Source organism: Balaenoptera physalus (assembly GCF_965194825.1).
Source record: "Balaenoptera physalus genome assembly, chromosome: 12".
NCBI classification, from domain to species: Eukaryota; Metazoa; Chordata; class Mammalia; order Artiodactyla; family Balaenopteridae; genus Balaenoptera; species Balaenoptera physalus.
The window spans coordinates 81,241,626-81,259,647 of record NC_138897.1 but is presented as its reverse complement, the minus strand read 5'-3'; the positions used below and the strand labels follow the sequence as shown (position 1 = coordinate 81,259,647).

Sequence of the window (18,022 nt, the reverse complement as noted above, 5' to 3'; positions counted from 1 at the left end):
AATAGAATCCTAGCATTGGAAGAAGAAATCCTTGTGTGTCATTTACATTACAAGAACCGTAATAAAGAGCCATCCAGTTTCTTCTTGATTGTGACCAGTGGAGGGGCTCTTAGAGCCTCTTAAGCTTTTGGTTTTGACAAGCTTTTTTTTAAAAAACCCTTTTCTTATAAAAATTTGGAAAATTTCCCCAAAATATTAAAGTAGACAGAATTGCATAATGAACCCTTATGTACCCATCACCAACTTCGACAATTTTCAACTCATGGCTGATCTTGTTTCACCTATGCTGCCACCTAGTTCTCTTTCCCATATTATTCCCATATTGTTTTAAAGTAAATCCATGACATCCTGTCACTTTATCCATAAGTATTTCAATATGTATCTAAAAGATGAGGACTCCTTTAAAAAACATAATCATAATATTTCATATCTTTAAAAATTAACAGTATTTCTTTAATATAATTAAATATGCCGTCAGCATTCACATTTCCAATAGTGATTGTGCTAATATTTTTAAAAGGTTGTTTGGATGAGGATATAAATGAGGATATAATGTTTTTTTTTTTATAAAGGTACATTTATTCTCCATTCTTTTTTTAAAAATAATTAATTAATTAATTAATTTATGGCTGTGTTGGGTCTTCGTTTCTGTGCGAGGGCTTTCTCCAGTTGCGGCAAGTGGGGGCCACTCTTCATCGCGGTGCGCGGGCCTCTCACTATCGCGGCCTCTCTTGTTGCGGAGCACAGGCTCCAGACGCGCAGGCTCAGTAATTGTGGCTCACGGGCCCAGTTGCTCCGCGGCATGTGGGATCTTCCCACAACAGGGCTCGAACCCGTGTCCCCTGCATTGGCAGGCAGATTCTTTTTTTTTGGGGGGGGGGGGGGGGTTTATTTATTTATTTATTTACGGCTGTGTTGGGTCTTCGTTTCTGTGTGAGGGCTTTCTCTAATTGCGGCAAGTGGGGGCCACTCTTCATTGCGGTGCGCGGGCCTCTCACTATCGCGGCCTCTCTTGTTGTGGAGCACAGGCTCCAGACGCGCAGGCTCAGTAATTGTGGCTCACGGGCCTAGTTGCTCCGCGGCATGTGGGATCTTCCCAGACCAGGGCTCGAACCCGTGTCCCCTGCATTGGCAGGCAGATTCACAACCACTGCGCCACCAGGGAAGCCCAGGATATAATGTTTTTTAAACTACATATTACTTCTCCTTCTCTTCTCTCTTTTTTTTTTTTCTCTGCCTTGCAATTTATTTGTTGAAGAAAGTTGGTTCTTTGTCCTGTTGAGTTTCCTATGGTCTAGATTATGCTTATTGCACCCCCTTGGTATAGTTTAACATCTTTTTTCTGTCCTCTCTATTTCCTGTAAATTCACATTTGGATCTCACTTCTAGACCACGGTTCCATCAGGTTTAAGTTTGATTTTGTTTTTCCCTTATTTTTTGGCAAGATTGCTTTACAGGTGGTGGTGTATATTTTCATCATTAGGCACATAATGTCAGCTTATTTTTGTGTGATGTTTGCAGCTGCTAAAGCTCAATGCCTAGATCTAGTACACTGAGATTGCAAAATGGTGATAGCCTGTCATTTCTTCATTTATTAGCTGGAATTTTTCTATACAGAGAAGTTTTCTTTTATCAACTGTTTGCTTACCTAGGTGGACAGGTCATATAAGAAAGGCAGGGTAAATGATTGACTCTTTCCCTATATTAACCAGTTTACCAAAAATAGAGTTGGTTTGCCAACATCCTCCAATGGTTGGGTTTTTTAAAAATATTATAAATTTGTGGATTTAAATGTATTTGATGTGTTTCTGTCCATTGAACTTACTGTCCTTACTGGCTTGGCAAAATTATTGTTTCTTAAAATGGACTATCCTTTTTCCAAAGAAGATATGTGAATGACCTTATGAAAAGATGAAAAGCTTATGAAAAGATGCTCAACATCATTAGCCTTCAGGGAAATGCAAATCAAAACCACATGAGTTACCACTTCAAGCCCCCTTGGATGGCTCTAATCAAAAGACAGATAATAACAAGTGTTAGCAATAATGTGGAGAAATTGAAATCTTTATACATTACTGGTGGGAATGTAACATGGTGCAGCCACTTTGTAAAACAGTTGAACAGTTCCTCCAAAAGGTAAACAGAGTTACTGTATGATTTGGCAGTTTCACTCTCATGTTTTCATCCCTCTTGGTTATAAAGCTATGTCCATACAAAAACTTGTACTTGAATATTCATAGCAGCATTATTCATAATTGCCAAAAAATGGAAAGAACTTGTGTCCATCAACTGATGAATGGATAAATAAGATATGGTATATCCATTAAATGGAATATTATTCAGCAATAAAAAGGAGTGAAGTACTGATACATACTACAACATGGACGAATTTTAAACAGTATGCTAAGTGAAAGAGGGCAGTCACAAAATACCCCTCAGAGTATGATTCCATTTCTATTAAATGTAAAGAAAATAGGTAAATCTATAGCAACAGTAGATTAGTGATTGCCTAGGGCTGAAAGATTTGGGGGGACATGGGGAGTGACTGCTAATGGGTACAGAGTTTCTTTTGGAGGTGATGCAAATGTTCTAAAATTGTGGTAATGAATGCACAGCTGTGAATACGCTAAAAGCCATTGGATTGTATACTTTAAGTGGATGAATTTTATGGTGTGTGAATTACATTAAAATAAGCCTTTTTATAAAGATCATTATATTAAAAAAAAAAAAAAAGGACTACCCAGAGTCATCCAGAGAGTCTGCTTTAGATGCAGATTACAGGGTATATCCTAGACCTTTTGAAACAATGTTTATAATTGGATCCCAAGAATCTTTTTTAAAGAGTAAATACATCCAGGAATTCTGTTTGAATTATTATCAAGTTGTTTATTAGGCTGTGCATCCCAGTAACTTCCTGTTTCTGCCTCTCCTGGAGCAATAAGGGAGGAGAGTAAGTCTTCCTCTTCCACATGACAGTCCTTGAAACTTATGAAGGCAGCTCCCCCTTCCAACTCACCTTTGTAGGCCACGCATCCCTAGTTCCTTACCATTTCTCATGTGATGTGATTGCCAGATTAGTCAAATCACCTCTTCTGGACACACAGTCTGTTAAAGACCTTTTAAAATGAGGTACTTTGAACAGGATATTCCAGTTATAGTTTGACCATTGCAGAATATAAATGGGATTATTACCTCCCTTGCTTCTGACACTGAAACTCTACTAATGTATTAAGATTATATTAACATTTTTAAAAATGGTGGTGGCTCAAATGAAGCATGTGTTTAATTCATACCTCCTTTACCCCACCCTTAACACTCCCAGGTTTTATCTAGTCGGGTCTTCCTTATAGGGTTATCTGGAAAAGTTCCCTTTCTTTGTGGTGACCTGGTCCAAAATAAGGAAGCATCTTTAATGTCCTAACAATTATTTAGCAGTTTCAAGTTTTTCAGAGCACTCCCTATACATTATTTCCTTTGATCTTAACAGTGTAAACCCGTCATTTTATAGATGTAGAAACACAGGCTGAGAGAATTTAAGTAAAATGCCTAAGGGGAGAGTTATTTGCAGAGGCTGGGCTAGAACCTAGTTTCCTTAACTCAGTGGTTTGTAATCTTGGCTCACATCGCATTCACCTGTGGAGTTAAAAAAAAAAAACAAAAACGAAAACTAGGTTCCATCCCTAGATATTTTGAGTTAATCGGGCTGGGGTGGGACCTATTCGGTATTATTTAAAAGCTCTCAAGGCAGTTCTAAGGTTTAGCCAGGGTTGAGCAACTGCCCTAACTCATATCCTCATGTTCCCTCCCTGTCACGTATATTTTCTTCACCTAATTGAAATAGTCTTACGTGGAAGAGGAAGAATTATTTTCCATTGCTCCAGAAGGCAGAATTACAATTAGTCCAAGTGAGAGAAGGTTACTCAGATGTACAGTGGGAACCAGATGTACATCTTAAGAGAATTATTCTTGGAATTTATGTATCTTCTCATTCATTAATTTATCAAACTTTTATGTGCCAGACACTGTGCTAAGCTCTGGGGGTACAAATATGAAGAAGACATGGTTTCCCCCTTTCAGAGCTCACAGTTGAAAGGGGGGACAGATTTAAATAACATTATAGTAGAGTGTGGTATGTGTTACACATATTGGGAGCTCTGTAATTTCCTTCTTTGTTATATTTTTGTATTTTTAAATTGTCAACAGTGATTTTCTTACTAAGATATATTTATGCTAAGCATTTGGTGAATATGTCGCAATAGTCTTTACATTAAGTATGTAATTCAAGCAATAACAGGTAAAGTTAGTCTCTGCATAGATATCTTTTCTCTTTAAATACTCCTAATAATAAAATTTATAGTGTTGAAACCATTTTGAGAGTTCATTTCTACATCTTTCTCCGAATTTTATTCTGTTGATTACTAAGCATAGTAAGATGATCTGTATTGGCTTTGTCAAGATTTTGTGTTGGTGAAAAAAATAATTTTGTAACAGAGAAATTTTTAGATTTGGACTCTATGCCTCAGATCAGCTTTGAAGAGTCACTCTATATACCACTCACTACATTTCCTTTATGGACATCATTTATTAAAAACAAATCATTGATATATTTCCTATTGAAATACCAGACACATTTATCCTTAGAGTTTGTATCTGACCCTCTGATAGAGGTATCTGACCCTCAGATAGAGGTATATCCTGGACAATATGGGAACACCCTGTGGAGGGGCAGAGGGAGGAAGAAAAGAGGGAGGAAATCAGAGTTTTTCAGAGTTGGCGGTGGAGCAGAGCTGGGTTCTGAATGATAGGTGGGATTTAGACTGAGTGGTATGGACATTCAGGCCACATTAGCAGGGAGATGGAAAAATGGGACCCTGATCATGGAACATGACAAAAGATGAAGACTGGGCAGGGACAGGACAAGATGGAACTTTTATGAAAAAGAATCTGAACAGTGATTTCTTATATGTGGGAGTCCTCAGAGTCCTAACAATCCTGCTCTCAAAAGTAGTTGGACAGAGATCTAGGAAAAATCACCATGTGCTGGAGAAAGCTTTATAGGGCTGAGCCAAAGCTAATTAGTCTGGTGACAAGTCAGGGTCCATTCCTAGTTTTGGCACCAAGCTAGGGGCTAAAACTCATGAGTTAAAATAAAGTGTGAAATTTAATTGTGGTTATCAGTTAAGACCCTTAAAGGCTCTTTTATTTTATTTTTTTAAACATTTTTTAAAATTTTATTTATCTTTCGCTGCGTTGGGTCTTTGTTGCTGCGCATGGACTTTCTCTAGATGTGGCGAGTGGGGGCTACTCTTAGTTGCGGTGCACGGGCTTCTCATTGCGGTGGCTTCTCTTATTGCGGGGCATGGGCTCTAGGCGCGTGGGCTTCAGTAGTTGTGGCTCGCGGGCTCTAGAGCGCACACTCAACAGTTGTGGTGCCCATGCGTAGTTGCTCCCCAGCATGTGGGATCTTCCCTGACCAGGGCTCGAACCCACGTCCCTGGCATTGGCAGGTGGATTCTTAACCATTGCGCCACCAGGGAAGTCCAAGACCCTTTTAAAAAAATAGGTGATGTTGAGAGTTTGAACACGTATTTCCAAGATTGGATAAGGTCATGCAGCTTCAGGGTCTAATTTAATTGATAAGGGATCCACTCTTGATTTAGGCTTTCGTTTTAGAGATAGAATTCCATCCTTCTATTTGTGATTCATTTACTTGGTTCACATGAAATCTTTCTGATCTTTGAGTTGCCATATGCAATTCAATTTGGCCATGATTGCCATCTTCATAATGTAAAAATGGTAGGAAAATCTGTAGAAGGGTTTAAAAACTCACTCTAACATTTGAGAGGGTTTCGGTATGCTATAGACTCTACTGAAAAGTTTTGACCTGGGCTTGTGAGTCTGGCCAGTTGATCTGCTTTGGAATAATCCAGGTATAAATTTCTTTTATGTTGACAGGTTCATATAATGAATTGAATCAGTTACTGTACCATACTAGGGAGTATAGTAATTTATTTGGAGCTTGAGTGATCCTGAGTTTTAAATATCATTTCTTTTTGGAGAGTGAAACGTTTTATTGTTCACTGATAGTTCCCAGCATCTGTGGTGGTCTCTTCCATCCCACCACCAGTCCTACAGTGAGAGAAACTGCTGCCAAAGTTCAATAGATGGGACTAGTGAATTGATTTAAGGAAAGTACTTCCTATGGTACTTGTGATTGTTCTTTGTCAGATATGTCCCCCAAATGTTGATTGTATCAATTGTGTCACTATTTGTTTGACTAGCAGTTATTGAAAGGTAGTGTTTGCTTCTGTAAAATACCAGCTCTAGTTAAGACTGCTTTTCTTCAATATGAACTATTCAACTTGTCATCACTATTTCTTTTTTTTTTTAACAGAGGAAAAAAACCCCTCATGTTTCTATTACCACAAATACCAATGACATTTCAAAATTGAATAAGCATGTTTTACATAGTCCTTTTTATGGGGCATATACAGTTTTTTTACTCCTTTTTATTGCTGTGTAGTTTTAATTATTTTTTATTTATTGCATAATATTCCATTGTGATATGTTATAATTTAATTGAACACTTCTGAATATTGAGATTGCTTCCACTTTTTCCACTATAATAAGACTGCAGTGAAAATCTCTGTGCATTTTTATTTCTGGAATGTTTCTTTAGGATAAATTCTTAAAAATGGGATTACTTTCTATTTCTTTCAGAGGTAGGAGATAATATATCTTTTAGCGTCTATCTTGATTGACCCTTTTAGAGAATTACATCTCTGCTATTCTGAAGAGCAAAGTAGATGGAAATTGAGATTAACATTTAGGGGAATATGGTAGTTCATTCCCTAATCTTGAATTTTCTACTAATTATTAGTCTAGTTAATTTCCTTATGTGTTTATACAGTATTCTCTGTTACTTGAAAAGCCTCTATATGCTTATTCTCCCTACCATATTTACTTGAAATGCATGTTGGCGTTTTACATTTCTCATCATGGCTGACAGGTATATGTTCTGTGTTTTCCCAAATGAAAAAAAAAATTGGCTAAAATATGATCCTCTATACTTCTTTTTTTAAAATATATTTATTTATTATTTATTTGGTTGCGCCAGGTCTTAGTTGCAGCAGGCGGGTTCCTTAGTTGTGGCACATGGGCTCCTGAGCTGCAGCTTGCAAGCTTCTTAGTTGCAGCTCACTGGCTTCTTAGTTGCAGCATGTGGGCTCCTTAGTTGTGGCATGCGAACTCTTAGTTGTGGCATGCATGTGGGACCTAGTTTGCTGACCAGGGATCAAACCCGGGCCCCCTGCATTGGGAGCACGGAGTCTTAACCACTGCACCACCGAGGAAGTCCCGATCCTCTGTACTTCTTATGTCAAATATTGGAGTCTTGTTCAAAGCCAGATTTGGCTGGCAAAGAATATTTTGCCTACCTTTTCTTAGCTTTCCAGAATGATTGTTGTTTAGCTTAAAAACATGTATGTCATGTATGATAAAATTATATTAAGGCTACAAATTGCTTTGAGTGTCGTTCCCTTAATTGGGGTGACTTCAGCATTATCACCAAAGTACAGTTAGCAAACCTGTCTTCTGATTAAGGGTGACAGGGATCTTCCCTTTTCCTTAAATAGCCTTTTTCCTTTTTAAAGAAAAAGTATTAATTTTATAATGACATTACAGTCTTTTATCTTGGTCAAGAGCCATTACTAAGAGCAGTGGTTTTATATGAGGATCTGAGACAAATCATTTAATATTCATAAGTACCAGAATAGATCCTCCATAGCTGACTTACTAAAACCCAAAGGTATGATATCTTTATGAAATGATTTTAGGCCATGACCTTCAAACTTTAGAATTCTTAAAAACAGCAGCATATCAGACAGTTCTTAGTTTTCATAAGGCCATTGAAATGGATAATGCTGAGTAATCTAATGGATTTCTGAAAGCATAGTGTGCTTTAGATACTGTTAAATCAATAAACATAACAGTCACTTAGGTGTGTATATTATATAATATTTGGTTAATTATATTATAACTCAAGTCCTTTCAGAATATTTGTCTTTCAAGTGGAATGCCAAAGATATAACTGAAGTGCTTGTAAAAATAGAACCATCAGAAAAATACAGAAGTATAGTATATATTTTTTCAGATAATCTTAATATTTGGAGTTAGCTACAGATTCTGTCATATACATCATTTTATGAACCATGAAGTATCGTATTTCAGAAGCACTTATGTTTGAGATTGGTAATAAAACTAAATATCTGGGTTTAATGTTACTGAATTGTTCTTTGATTCTTGTGTCCAATAAAAGCCTGTATTGAATTTTTTAGTAGTTGCTTCATATAACATAAGTCGCTGCTCAGTGTAGCATAAGTAAAAATGTATTTGGAGCACATATGTATTTAATTAATTAATTTTTAAATAATTTTTAAAAATTAATTAATTATCTTTGGCTGCGTTGGGTCTTTGTTGCTGCGCATGGACTTTCTCTAGTTGTGGTAAGCGGGGGCTACTCTTCGTTTTGGTGCACGGGCTTCTCATTGCGGTGGCTTCTCTTGTTGCAGAGCACAGGCTCTAGGTGCAAGGGCTTCAGTAGTTGTGACACGCGGGCTCTAGAGCACAGGCTCAGTAGTTGTGGCACATGGGCTTAGTTGCTCTGCGGCATATGGGATCTTCCCGGACCAGGGCTCGAACCTATGCCCCCTGCATTGGCAGGCGGATTCTTAACCACTGCGCCACTGGGGAAGTTCACATATGTATTTTATATCAAAGAGTTGTATTGCGTAGAGATCACAAAATCAATATTGAAAAGCATTTTTAAAAATGCAACAAAATTTATTTGTTTAGATCTTCATACCTTGAGATGATCAAATTTAAAATTTTGTCATTTTTCATAACATTAAAAGTATCTCAGTCTTTGGTTGTTGATCGTAATGGTGGAAGCTGGTTACTGACATTTTTGGGGAGCGATCTTAAAAAAAAAAAAAGAAGGTAATCTAGCTTCCTTAGATACAATTATTTCAGGGTAGATGGTTGCCCTTGAAATGTGATCATTTTTAAAGGATTTTGGAGTTATTTTATCTGCTGTCATGTGAAAAATAATCAAAAGGGTAATTTGTGCTTGATGAGTCAAGACAGAAGGGTAGGGAAATACAATTTGTATGACTTGATGATAAAGGACGTTTAGTCAATCATTATTTGATACTGTTGTATTAAAAACTAAATAAAAATGTTCCTAGTTCTTATTTTTAATAATATGATTTGCAATATCGCTTTACCCAATGATACCTAGTTGAATGCAACCATAGCCTGATTAGAACTGTTTTAAATTTTATTTTAAAATTATCATATGGTAGAATTGACCTTTTTTGGGGGGGTGGGTGTGCAGTTCCATGAATCTTAACACATGTATAGATTCATGTAACCACCAGCACAATCAGGATATAGAACAGTTTGTTTGCCTCCCCAAACTCCCTCATACTATCCCTACATAGTCACACCCTGCCTGTACCCCAACCTCTGGCAACCACTGATCTGTTCTCTATCACTATAGATTTTTTTTTTCCAGAAAGTCATATAAATAGAATAATGCAGATGGAACCTTTTGAAATTGACTTCTTTCACTCAACAAAATGCCACTGAGATTCACTGAGGTTGGGGATATCAGTAGTTCATTTCTTTTTATTGCTACGTTGTTGGTTGAAATTTTATGGCATTTGGATATTATTTCTGATCTGACACACTAGAACTGAAGCTTGAATTGGTTACGTATTAAAACAATGAATATTTTTTCAAATCAGTTAAATGAGATGCATACGTAGTTCATTTTTTGAATTGGAATTTGTTTTCAAACTGAACATTTTTTCAGTTCAGTTTAGCGACTTGCATGTATAGCTAAGCTAGGCAGTTACAGGGTTTACATTTCTCTGGAAGTTCTTGTTGTTTCATTGGGCTAACAGTTTTAAGGGCAAAATTTGAGATTAAAAAAGAAGTATTTTGCAGGTTTATGAGAGAAATAAAGTGACCTGTGACCCTTTAAAATGTCAGTGCCAATGACTTGATAGAATTTTCTTTGCTTTTACTCCAAGCCTCTCCCCACCCTGACTTTCTGGTCTACTGAGAACCAGACACCTCTGGCGCCTGATAATCTGTTTTAATGTGCTTGTTCCAAGAGTGGCCTCTTATTTGCTGGTTACAACAGTCTGTTCATTTTAACTTAGTCACACTTACATGCGTAAATTATTTGCATCATAAATTTAGTTTGATTCTTTATCTTCATAGCTGTTTCCTTTCCTAGTTGATTAAGGATTTAATGGTTTTATCATTTCCCCAGCTGCTGAAAATCTGAAGGAGGTCTCCTGATAATTGTATGTTTTTGGTGAGAAAATAAGGGTGGATCCATTATCAGTGTGAACTGGATAAATCTATACCATGTCACCAATTGAAATAATGGATTAACAGTAGTAAGAATGGAGTGTTCTTCAAAATCAAAGAACAATAAACAGTCATTTATTAGTTGGTATATTAGATCTTGAAGATGAAACTTGTTCTGTTTTCACTGACAACCTACCTGGTAATAGAAGTTAGAGACTTAGATTTATAACCTGAGCATTGAATAAATATTTATACCTCAACTTTCTAAAATAAGCTACTCAAATTAACTTTTGACCTCCACACTTAATTATTTTCATGATTTGGGTTCTAATCTCACTTTTAATAGGAGCATTAGCAGAAATGCCAAGGAAAAAATCTCCATCAGCAACCTGGCTTTGGCCACAATTAAAAGATTTTTTATGTGGACCATTTGTAGATGCCACTGGATAGATTTGCTTCCATAGATGAGAGCAGTGGTGAAAGCAGTACATACCAACTTCTTCTCTATTGGTTCTTTCCTTAGATTTTAACATTTGAGACCAAGAATCCGACGGAATTAGCAGAACGTTTGCGCTCCGTTTGTGGGAATCAGAGCAATGCGTATGCCCGCCTGCTGGAATACCGCCTGAATGCCTTGCGAGGACTGTGGAATGCCCAGCGCCAGCTGGCCTTGGAAGAACAGCATGAAAGGGAAAGTTCGGGTGACGAAGAAACTTTGGCCCTGCTCAAACGCCAGGGCTTGTTGCAGCAACCCGAGCAAGCTCCCTTCACGTCAAGGATGGGGCTCCTGCTGGTCTTCCCCCTTATTCAATCCCAGAGTAGAACAGACCCTTCTCTCTGTAACATAACTGCTGAGGTGCTATTGAACTGCCTTCGCGACTGCCAGCCTTTGAGCTTGACCAAGGAGCCTGCTGACTGTCTGAATGGAATCGAAACTTTGCTGTGCTCTTGGCTAGAGGAGACTTCTGACACAGGCCGACACATCCCACATAAGCAAAAAGAAAATGCTGCTGCTGCCCTGGTGGCTTTGGCATGTGCCAGGTAAGGAAAATCAAAGGTACCAACTGGTGACCTTGTGATGGCTGCTTCCTGGGTTGGGTGAGTGAATAAGAGGGCAGGCGTATTTGTTGGAAGTCTTAACATTCAGAAGTCCTTCTTCGTTTTCAGTATTGAATTTCGCAGCCTTGACAATGCATAAGATGCTTCCACCAAAACTTTGTACCAGGAGCTGGAGTTGAAACCCAAGTTCAAGTTTTTGCTTTCTGTTATACCATGATAACAGCTTAAACAGTTTAAAATGGAGAATCAACACTTGCCATTGTCTACTCAACCTTAGATGGTTACTGTTTTACATCAGGTAGTTAGTAGAGGATGTTGTATCTGTATTTCTCCTGGAAGGACAGTCAAAAAATATGTAGAGCTTTTAATTTTTTTTCCTGCATGTCTGTAAGGAGTATGTCAGTGAGTGAATGGGTTATTACTTGCCTGGACTCAGTCACACAGACTTGGTCACAAATTATATTTCTGGACCTTGATGCTTGGCTCCATCAATTTAACTGAAAGATCTCTCTGTGTGTAGCAAGATTTAATAGTATACTGTCCTTCGTTTGTAAGTTGATGTTACTGATGTACTGTCAATAGGAAACGTGCTTGGAGTTACTTTTCCAGGAGAGGATTTCTTACATTCTCCTGCCCAGTAAACTGTGTGATCATTCTCACATATTTGTGAGAAAAAGTTTCACTACCTTTGCTTTCTTCTAACCTAATTGTCTAGGGACCAATTAGGACCACGGTCTGATAGATTAGTGTCACTAATCTCTCTCCCTTCATACTTTTTTCTTTGATTGAGTTCTTCCTTTTGTAAGAAAGCAAATGTGGAAAAGTTCTTCTTGGAGGATTATGAAGTTCCTAGCTATAAGACTCCTTTCCCTATTTTTATGGTTTCAAAGTTGACCTTCAAATGGTTGAATCTGAAGCTATTTTTAAGGCACAATGGCACCAGCATTTATTGTCAGTTTCTTTGCCCTGAGCAAACTGTCATAGCCTAGTTTTAGATCCTTGAAGACTGTGGTTGATTATGGAAATCCTGACATGAGCTTAATTCTGGAGACATTATTGGGCGGTACTGAAATAAGTTTCCCTGTAAAGGCTTTATTTTGGACTGATTTATTTTTTTTGGATATGCAGAAGACAGTTTTGAGCCCTAAATAGATTTGTTATTAATGCAAAAGTCCTACTTTGGGAAATTTTGCTTTTAGATAGTCCTATCTTTAGAGAGATTTAGGATGTTTGGAATAATTATCAACTCTTTAGTTTCAAATGTTTTTAATGAACATGGGATCATAAAACTCACTTTTTTATTATGTACCCTAATTTAGTCTGAACCAAGAGAGAGTTATTGAAATCGCTTCATGTACTTGAGATTCCAAATTCCGTTCAGCAGAAACGTTGAAATGAGTGTTTTTTATTTTCTTCTTCTTGGGTGTGTATTTTTGTTTTTGTTTTAGATGGTACCTACATTATTGCTAATATTATCACCTTGTTCTGGACTTTATTTACCTCAATCATGTGCTTTTCAGTGTTAGATCATCTCCTTAAATGAAGTTATTTAGGAGCATATCATTGAACTTTTGAGATTGATGCTCTCAAAGACAGAACAACGTTTCCAAAAAAATATTTTGAAGATGTTCATTCATTTCAACCAGCTAACATTTATCGAACATCTCTGATGTGCCAGGAACCTTGCTAGGTCTTAGGGAAATAATGACTCATGGTGACTCATGGTCTCTAATCTTACAGTTGAATGGATTTCATTTTGTCAGTCATTATTGCTCATTTACCACGTGCAAGAGACTCTACTAGGCAGTGCGGATACAGCAGTGAGCAAGGTAATGGTCCCTAAAATTGCAAGGTTTACATGAGACTGAGAGAGGCAGACAACTAGCAACAAGTGCATATATAGGATAATTTCTGAGAGGGATGTTCACTGTAAGAAGACAAATCAGGATATTTTAATAATAGAGAATGACTTAAGTGGAGGTGGGGGGCCAGCATTAGCTAGAGATACCAGAGAAGGCCTTACTGAATAGGAGACATTTGAGCTGAGGCCTAGATGATGAGAGAGAGCCAGCCATGCAAAAAAGCCAGTGACAGGGAGTTCCAGGCAAGAGGAGCAGCAAGTGGCACAAATCTGATGCTTTTTCTGTGCTTGGGGTAGGACAGCAAAGTAAGCAGGGTGGCTGGAATGCAATGGTAGGAGAGAGGCAGGAGATGAGAGTCCAGACCATGTAGGGGCTTAGGAGTCATGGAAGGAGTTTAAATTTTACTACTTATTTATTTATTTAGGCTGTGCCAGGTCTTAGTTGCAGCATGTAGACATAGTTGCAGCATGCATGTGGGATCTAGTTCCCTGACCAGGGATTGAAGCCGGGCCCCCTGCATTGGAGCATGGAGTCTTACCCACTGGACCCCCAGTGAAGTCCCTAAATTTTACTCTTAAAATCTGAATCTGGCAGCTAATAATATCTTATAGTTGGTTTAATGTTTTTTTTTTTTTTTAAAAACTGGTTAATTTTTTTTTAATTAATTAATTAATTTATTTATGGCTGTATTGGGTCTTCGTTTCTGTGCGAGGGCTTTCTCTAGTTGTGGCAAGCGGGGGCCACTCTTCATCGCGGTGCGCGGGCCTCTCACTGTCGCGGCCTCTCTTGTTGCGGAGCACAGGCTCCAGACGCGCAGGCTCAGTAATCGTGGCTCACGGGCCCAGTTGCTCCGCGGCATGTGGGATCTTCCCAGACCAGGGCTCGAACCCGTGCCCCTGCATTGGCAGGCAGACTCTCAACCACTGCGCCACCAGGGAAGCCCCGGTTTAATGTTTTAAATGTTCCATTGTGCCTTTGCCCCTTTCTTTTAACCTCGTTGTACCCCGGGGAGGTATCCCTATTGGACAGATGAAGGACATAGGAATTTGGTAACAGGACTGACATGGTGCCGCTGGTGAGTGGCAGAGCCGGGTTTCAGAGCCTGTGGGTCCTGACTCCCAACTTGTGCTTTTATACTGTGTCTGCTGCCTCCCTGCCTTATATGGTTCTTTGGTTTTGATTCTTTGAACACCAGATATAGTGAAAGGGGCAATTAAGAGGAGGATTCGGGCTTCCCTGGTGGCGCAGTGGTTAAGAATCCGCCTGCCAATGCAGGAGACATGGGTTCAAGCCCTGGTCCGGGAAGATCCCACATGCTGCGGAACAACTAAGCCCGTGCGCCGCAAGTACTGAAACCCGCGCGCCTAGAGCCTGTGCTCCCAACAAGAGAAGCCACCGCAATGAGAAGCCTGCACACCACAACGAAGAGTAGCCCCCGGTTGCTGCAACCAGAGAAAAGCCCACGTGTAGCAACGAAGACCCAGCGCAGCCAAAAATAAAAAATAAAAAATAAATAAAATTTTTTAAAAAAAAGAGGAGAACTCTAGGCCTTCTTGGTCCTGTGTTAGGTATTCCATTTCATTTTAGGGTTTAGGCACATGATGCCTAGCAATTAAAGCCTTGGCTAAGAGACTAAGGTAGCAATCTGAAGTCAGCCCATCTGATACTGGTGATCATTTAGCTCAGGAAATGTTCTTGGGGTGATTTATACTTGGGATCTGGCCAGGTAAGTCTTGTGCATCTTAAAAGCACCTTCTTTTAGATCCTGCTGACCAAACTATAGACTTCCCAGAGCCTCAAGCTTTGGGAACCAAAAGGAAATGGGGTCTTAGTGAGCTCTGCAAGCATTACAGTCACATACTGCACAGCCGGGGGAAGCAGAAGGAACACCTCTTAGCACAAAGTATTAATTGTTTGAATGTTTTCCTCTTCAGTCATATTTAATGTGTGAGATGTTTATGTAAAATGGATGAACTTAACAAAGATATTAAAAAATTAAGCCTAGAAATACTGCTACACTTTAAATATAACCTCTTCCTATGAAATATCTCCTTCAGCTAGAGATCAACTTGATGATGAAACCGTATCAGGCATAATAGCCACACATTCTTTGTGCTTGAGCTTTATGTTTTGAACTTTTATGTTAGGGGAACATTATTTACCTTTGCAAATACAAGAAGAATATCATAACTGGCATGGTAAGAATCACGTCTGTTTTGACATTTTGTACAACACATCTACTGATTGGCAGAAGCAGACCCAATTTGGAAGCTCTCCGTGTGGTTAATAAAATTGACATTAACAACCGTATTTGACGTTTCAGTTTTGATGATTTTCTGTTCCTTCCTTTTATTTTTAGGGGATCATTGAAAACTTTTGTTCATACAGTCCATCTATTACAGAAACAGACGGATCTAGGGTCCCTGCCTGTAGCCGATGTGCTGTATAGGTAAGTTGTCACTTTGGATCCTCAGCCTCCTTCTACACAAGGGAGCCTTGTGCATAAAAGCTCTTTTAATAAGTAAATTGCTAAACTCTTTTTTTTTGTCAATTAATGACTCATATTTTAAAATAAGTATGTTATTCTTTTCATCTTAAGTGAGAATTTTGTTTCTTTCCTTCTTGGAAGGTGTTCCTAGAGCATGTTATTTTTCATTTTTTAATTTTTGTGGTAAAAAAAGTGCAATAGCTTGTAATGAATTCTTATTGTAGGTTTCAAGATGATAAGATGTTAAGGTATAAAGAAAAACGTGAACGTCATTCATAATCTCACTACTCAAAGATAACCACTCCTAGTGTTGTATGTGTTATATGTGTTTCCTAGTTCATACCCCTTTCTCTCCATCCCTCCCCTTCTCTCTATCTCTCTCTCTCAGATATGTATACATGTAAAATATATACATTTTACACACAGCTACAATTTTATTATAACATTTCCATAAGCACTACTTTGTAATTTTCTAACTTAAAAATATATGTATTGTTAATGTCTTTTCAGATGTATAGTATTTGTGTAGAACTATTTTAGTTTTCTGCTCTTTGAGATGTTAAGTCGACTTTTATCTTCTTGCTGAAATGGATAGTCTCGGTGTCTTTATGATTCTCTGTCTCCCCTATTTAGGCTGTTGCTTTTGGAAGGGGGACCTGGATCCCCCTCCTGTTTGCTTGGTGGCAAACACATAGTATCATGGGGGTATGAAGACATGTTGCCTGCACCAGATAGCAACACTGGCTCCAGTTCTGAAAATAAAGGTAATGCAAGGGTTTTGGTCCTGTGATTGAAATTAAGATATGAAAAGAGTGGTTTTAGATAATTGTGGCAAACGATTTAGATATAACTCTGTATTCCTTTTAATTAAGAGCTCAAGGTTCCTATACAGGGTAATCATTGTCTGCTTTATCAGTAAAAGTATAAAAGCTGATACTCAGTGAGGTAAGAAAATGGATAGGTGTTACTGTCGCAAGGGAAAAGGATCATCCATACACTCCTGCCAAGGAGGCATGAATTACTTAAATTCCTGGGCATTTGAATTTGGGCATGGGAGCCTTAAGTCCACGAATAGAGTATCAGGTCTTGTTGCCTGATACTGTTTCTTTTAGTAATTTATTGCGTGTATGCTGGTGAACCTCTTGTCCTAAAAGCAAAAAAAAAAAAAAAAAAAAAAAGATTGTTCAAAGGAGCATGAATTGTTAAGTATCCCCTTTAAATAAATGGAACTAGATTAAAATGTTTTTACACAGTTTCACAGGTATTACATATCTGTTTATTCTGTGATCTCAGTGAAAATGGCAGAAGGTCTCTGAAATGACCTGCAGTTAACTGACTTACCAGATGAATTAGGCCTCTTTATTTGCTTGGTAGATGTACTGACCGGTGCCGTGGCACACAAAACCCATGAGGCCAGTAGGCTCTTCTTAGAGTCTGTGCACTGCTGCTCCCACCTACGGAGCTGCAGGCTTGCCAAGAGTCTGCCTTGCTTCCAAACCTGTTTGTTATTGTAATTGGTACTTGTGATTATATCATTAAATATTACATAAGTGATAAAGTAGGAATTTAAAAAACCCTAGGAAATTATTTACATTTAGAAATGGAATGCTTTTAGGGCTTCCCTGATGGTGCAGTGGTTAAGAATCCGCCTGCCAATGCAGGGGACATGGGTTCGAGCCCTGGTCCGGGAAGATCCCACATGCCGTGGAGCAACTAAGCCTGCGTGCCACCAACTACTGAAGCCCGTGCGCCTAGAGCCCGTGCTCCGCAACAAGAGAAGCCACCACAATGAGAAGCCCGCGCACCGCAATGAAGAGTAGCCCCCGCTCACCGCAACTAGAGAAAGCCCGCATGCAGCAATGAAGACCCAATGCAGCCAAAAAAAAATTAAATAAATAAATTTATTTTTTTAAAAAATGGAATGCTTTAGAATGATTCAACAAAGCCAATCTCTAAGAAATTGGTATTCTCTAAGAAATTAGAGTGGGATTCAGAGTCTATTCTGCCCACCCCTTCTTCTCACACTTTTGATGGGGGCAGCTTTCCTAGGTAACTATAAGGGAATGGGGTTCAGTCTAAGCAGTGGGCCATCCGCACACCTCTCATCCAGTGCCTGTGCCTTTTCACGGTCCACTGTTTCTTCCAGACAGTCATGTGAAAGTGATGAGAGGAACAGAGGCAAGACTTCCGGATATGAGTTACTATCTTCACTGACTCAACTGGAGTCAATAGG

The 18,022-nt window shown here is 38.6% G+C and overlaps 1 protein-coding gene across 5 annotated transcripts in view; it reads left to right on the top strand.

Annotated features, from left to right (window-relative positions):
- HECTD4 (HECT domain E3 ubiquitin protein ligase 4) overlaps nt 1–18,022 on the top strand; it is a 198,932-nt gene that overhangs the window by 37,659 nt on the left and 143,251 nt on the right. For all 5 annotated transcript variants that reach the window (XM_082417362.1, XM_082417360.1, XM_082417361.1 and 2 more), the window contains exons 2-4: nt 10,904–11,421; nt 15,661–15,750; nt 16,423–16,553. In XM_082417362.1, the coding sequence (XP_082273488.1) occupies nt 10,904–11,421; nt 15,661–15,750; nt 16,423–16,553 (739 nt within the window). The remainder of the gene's footprint in view (nt 1–10,903; nt 11,422–15,660; nt 15,751–16,422; nt 16,554–18,022) is intronic.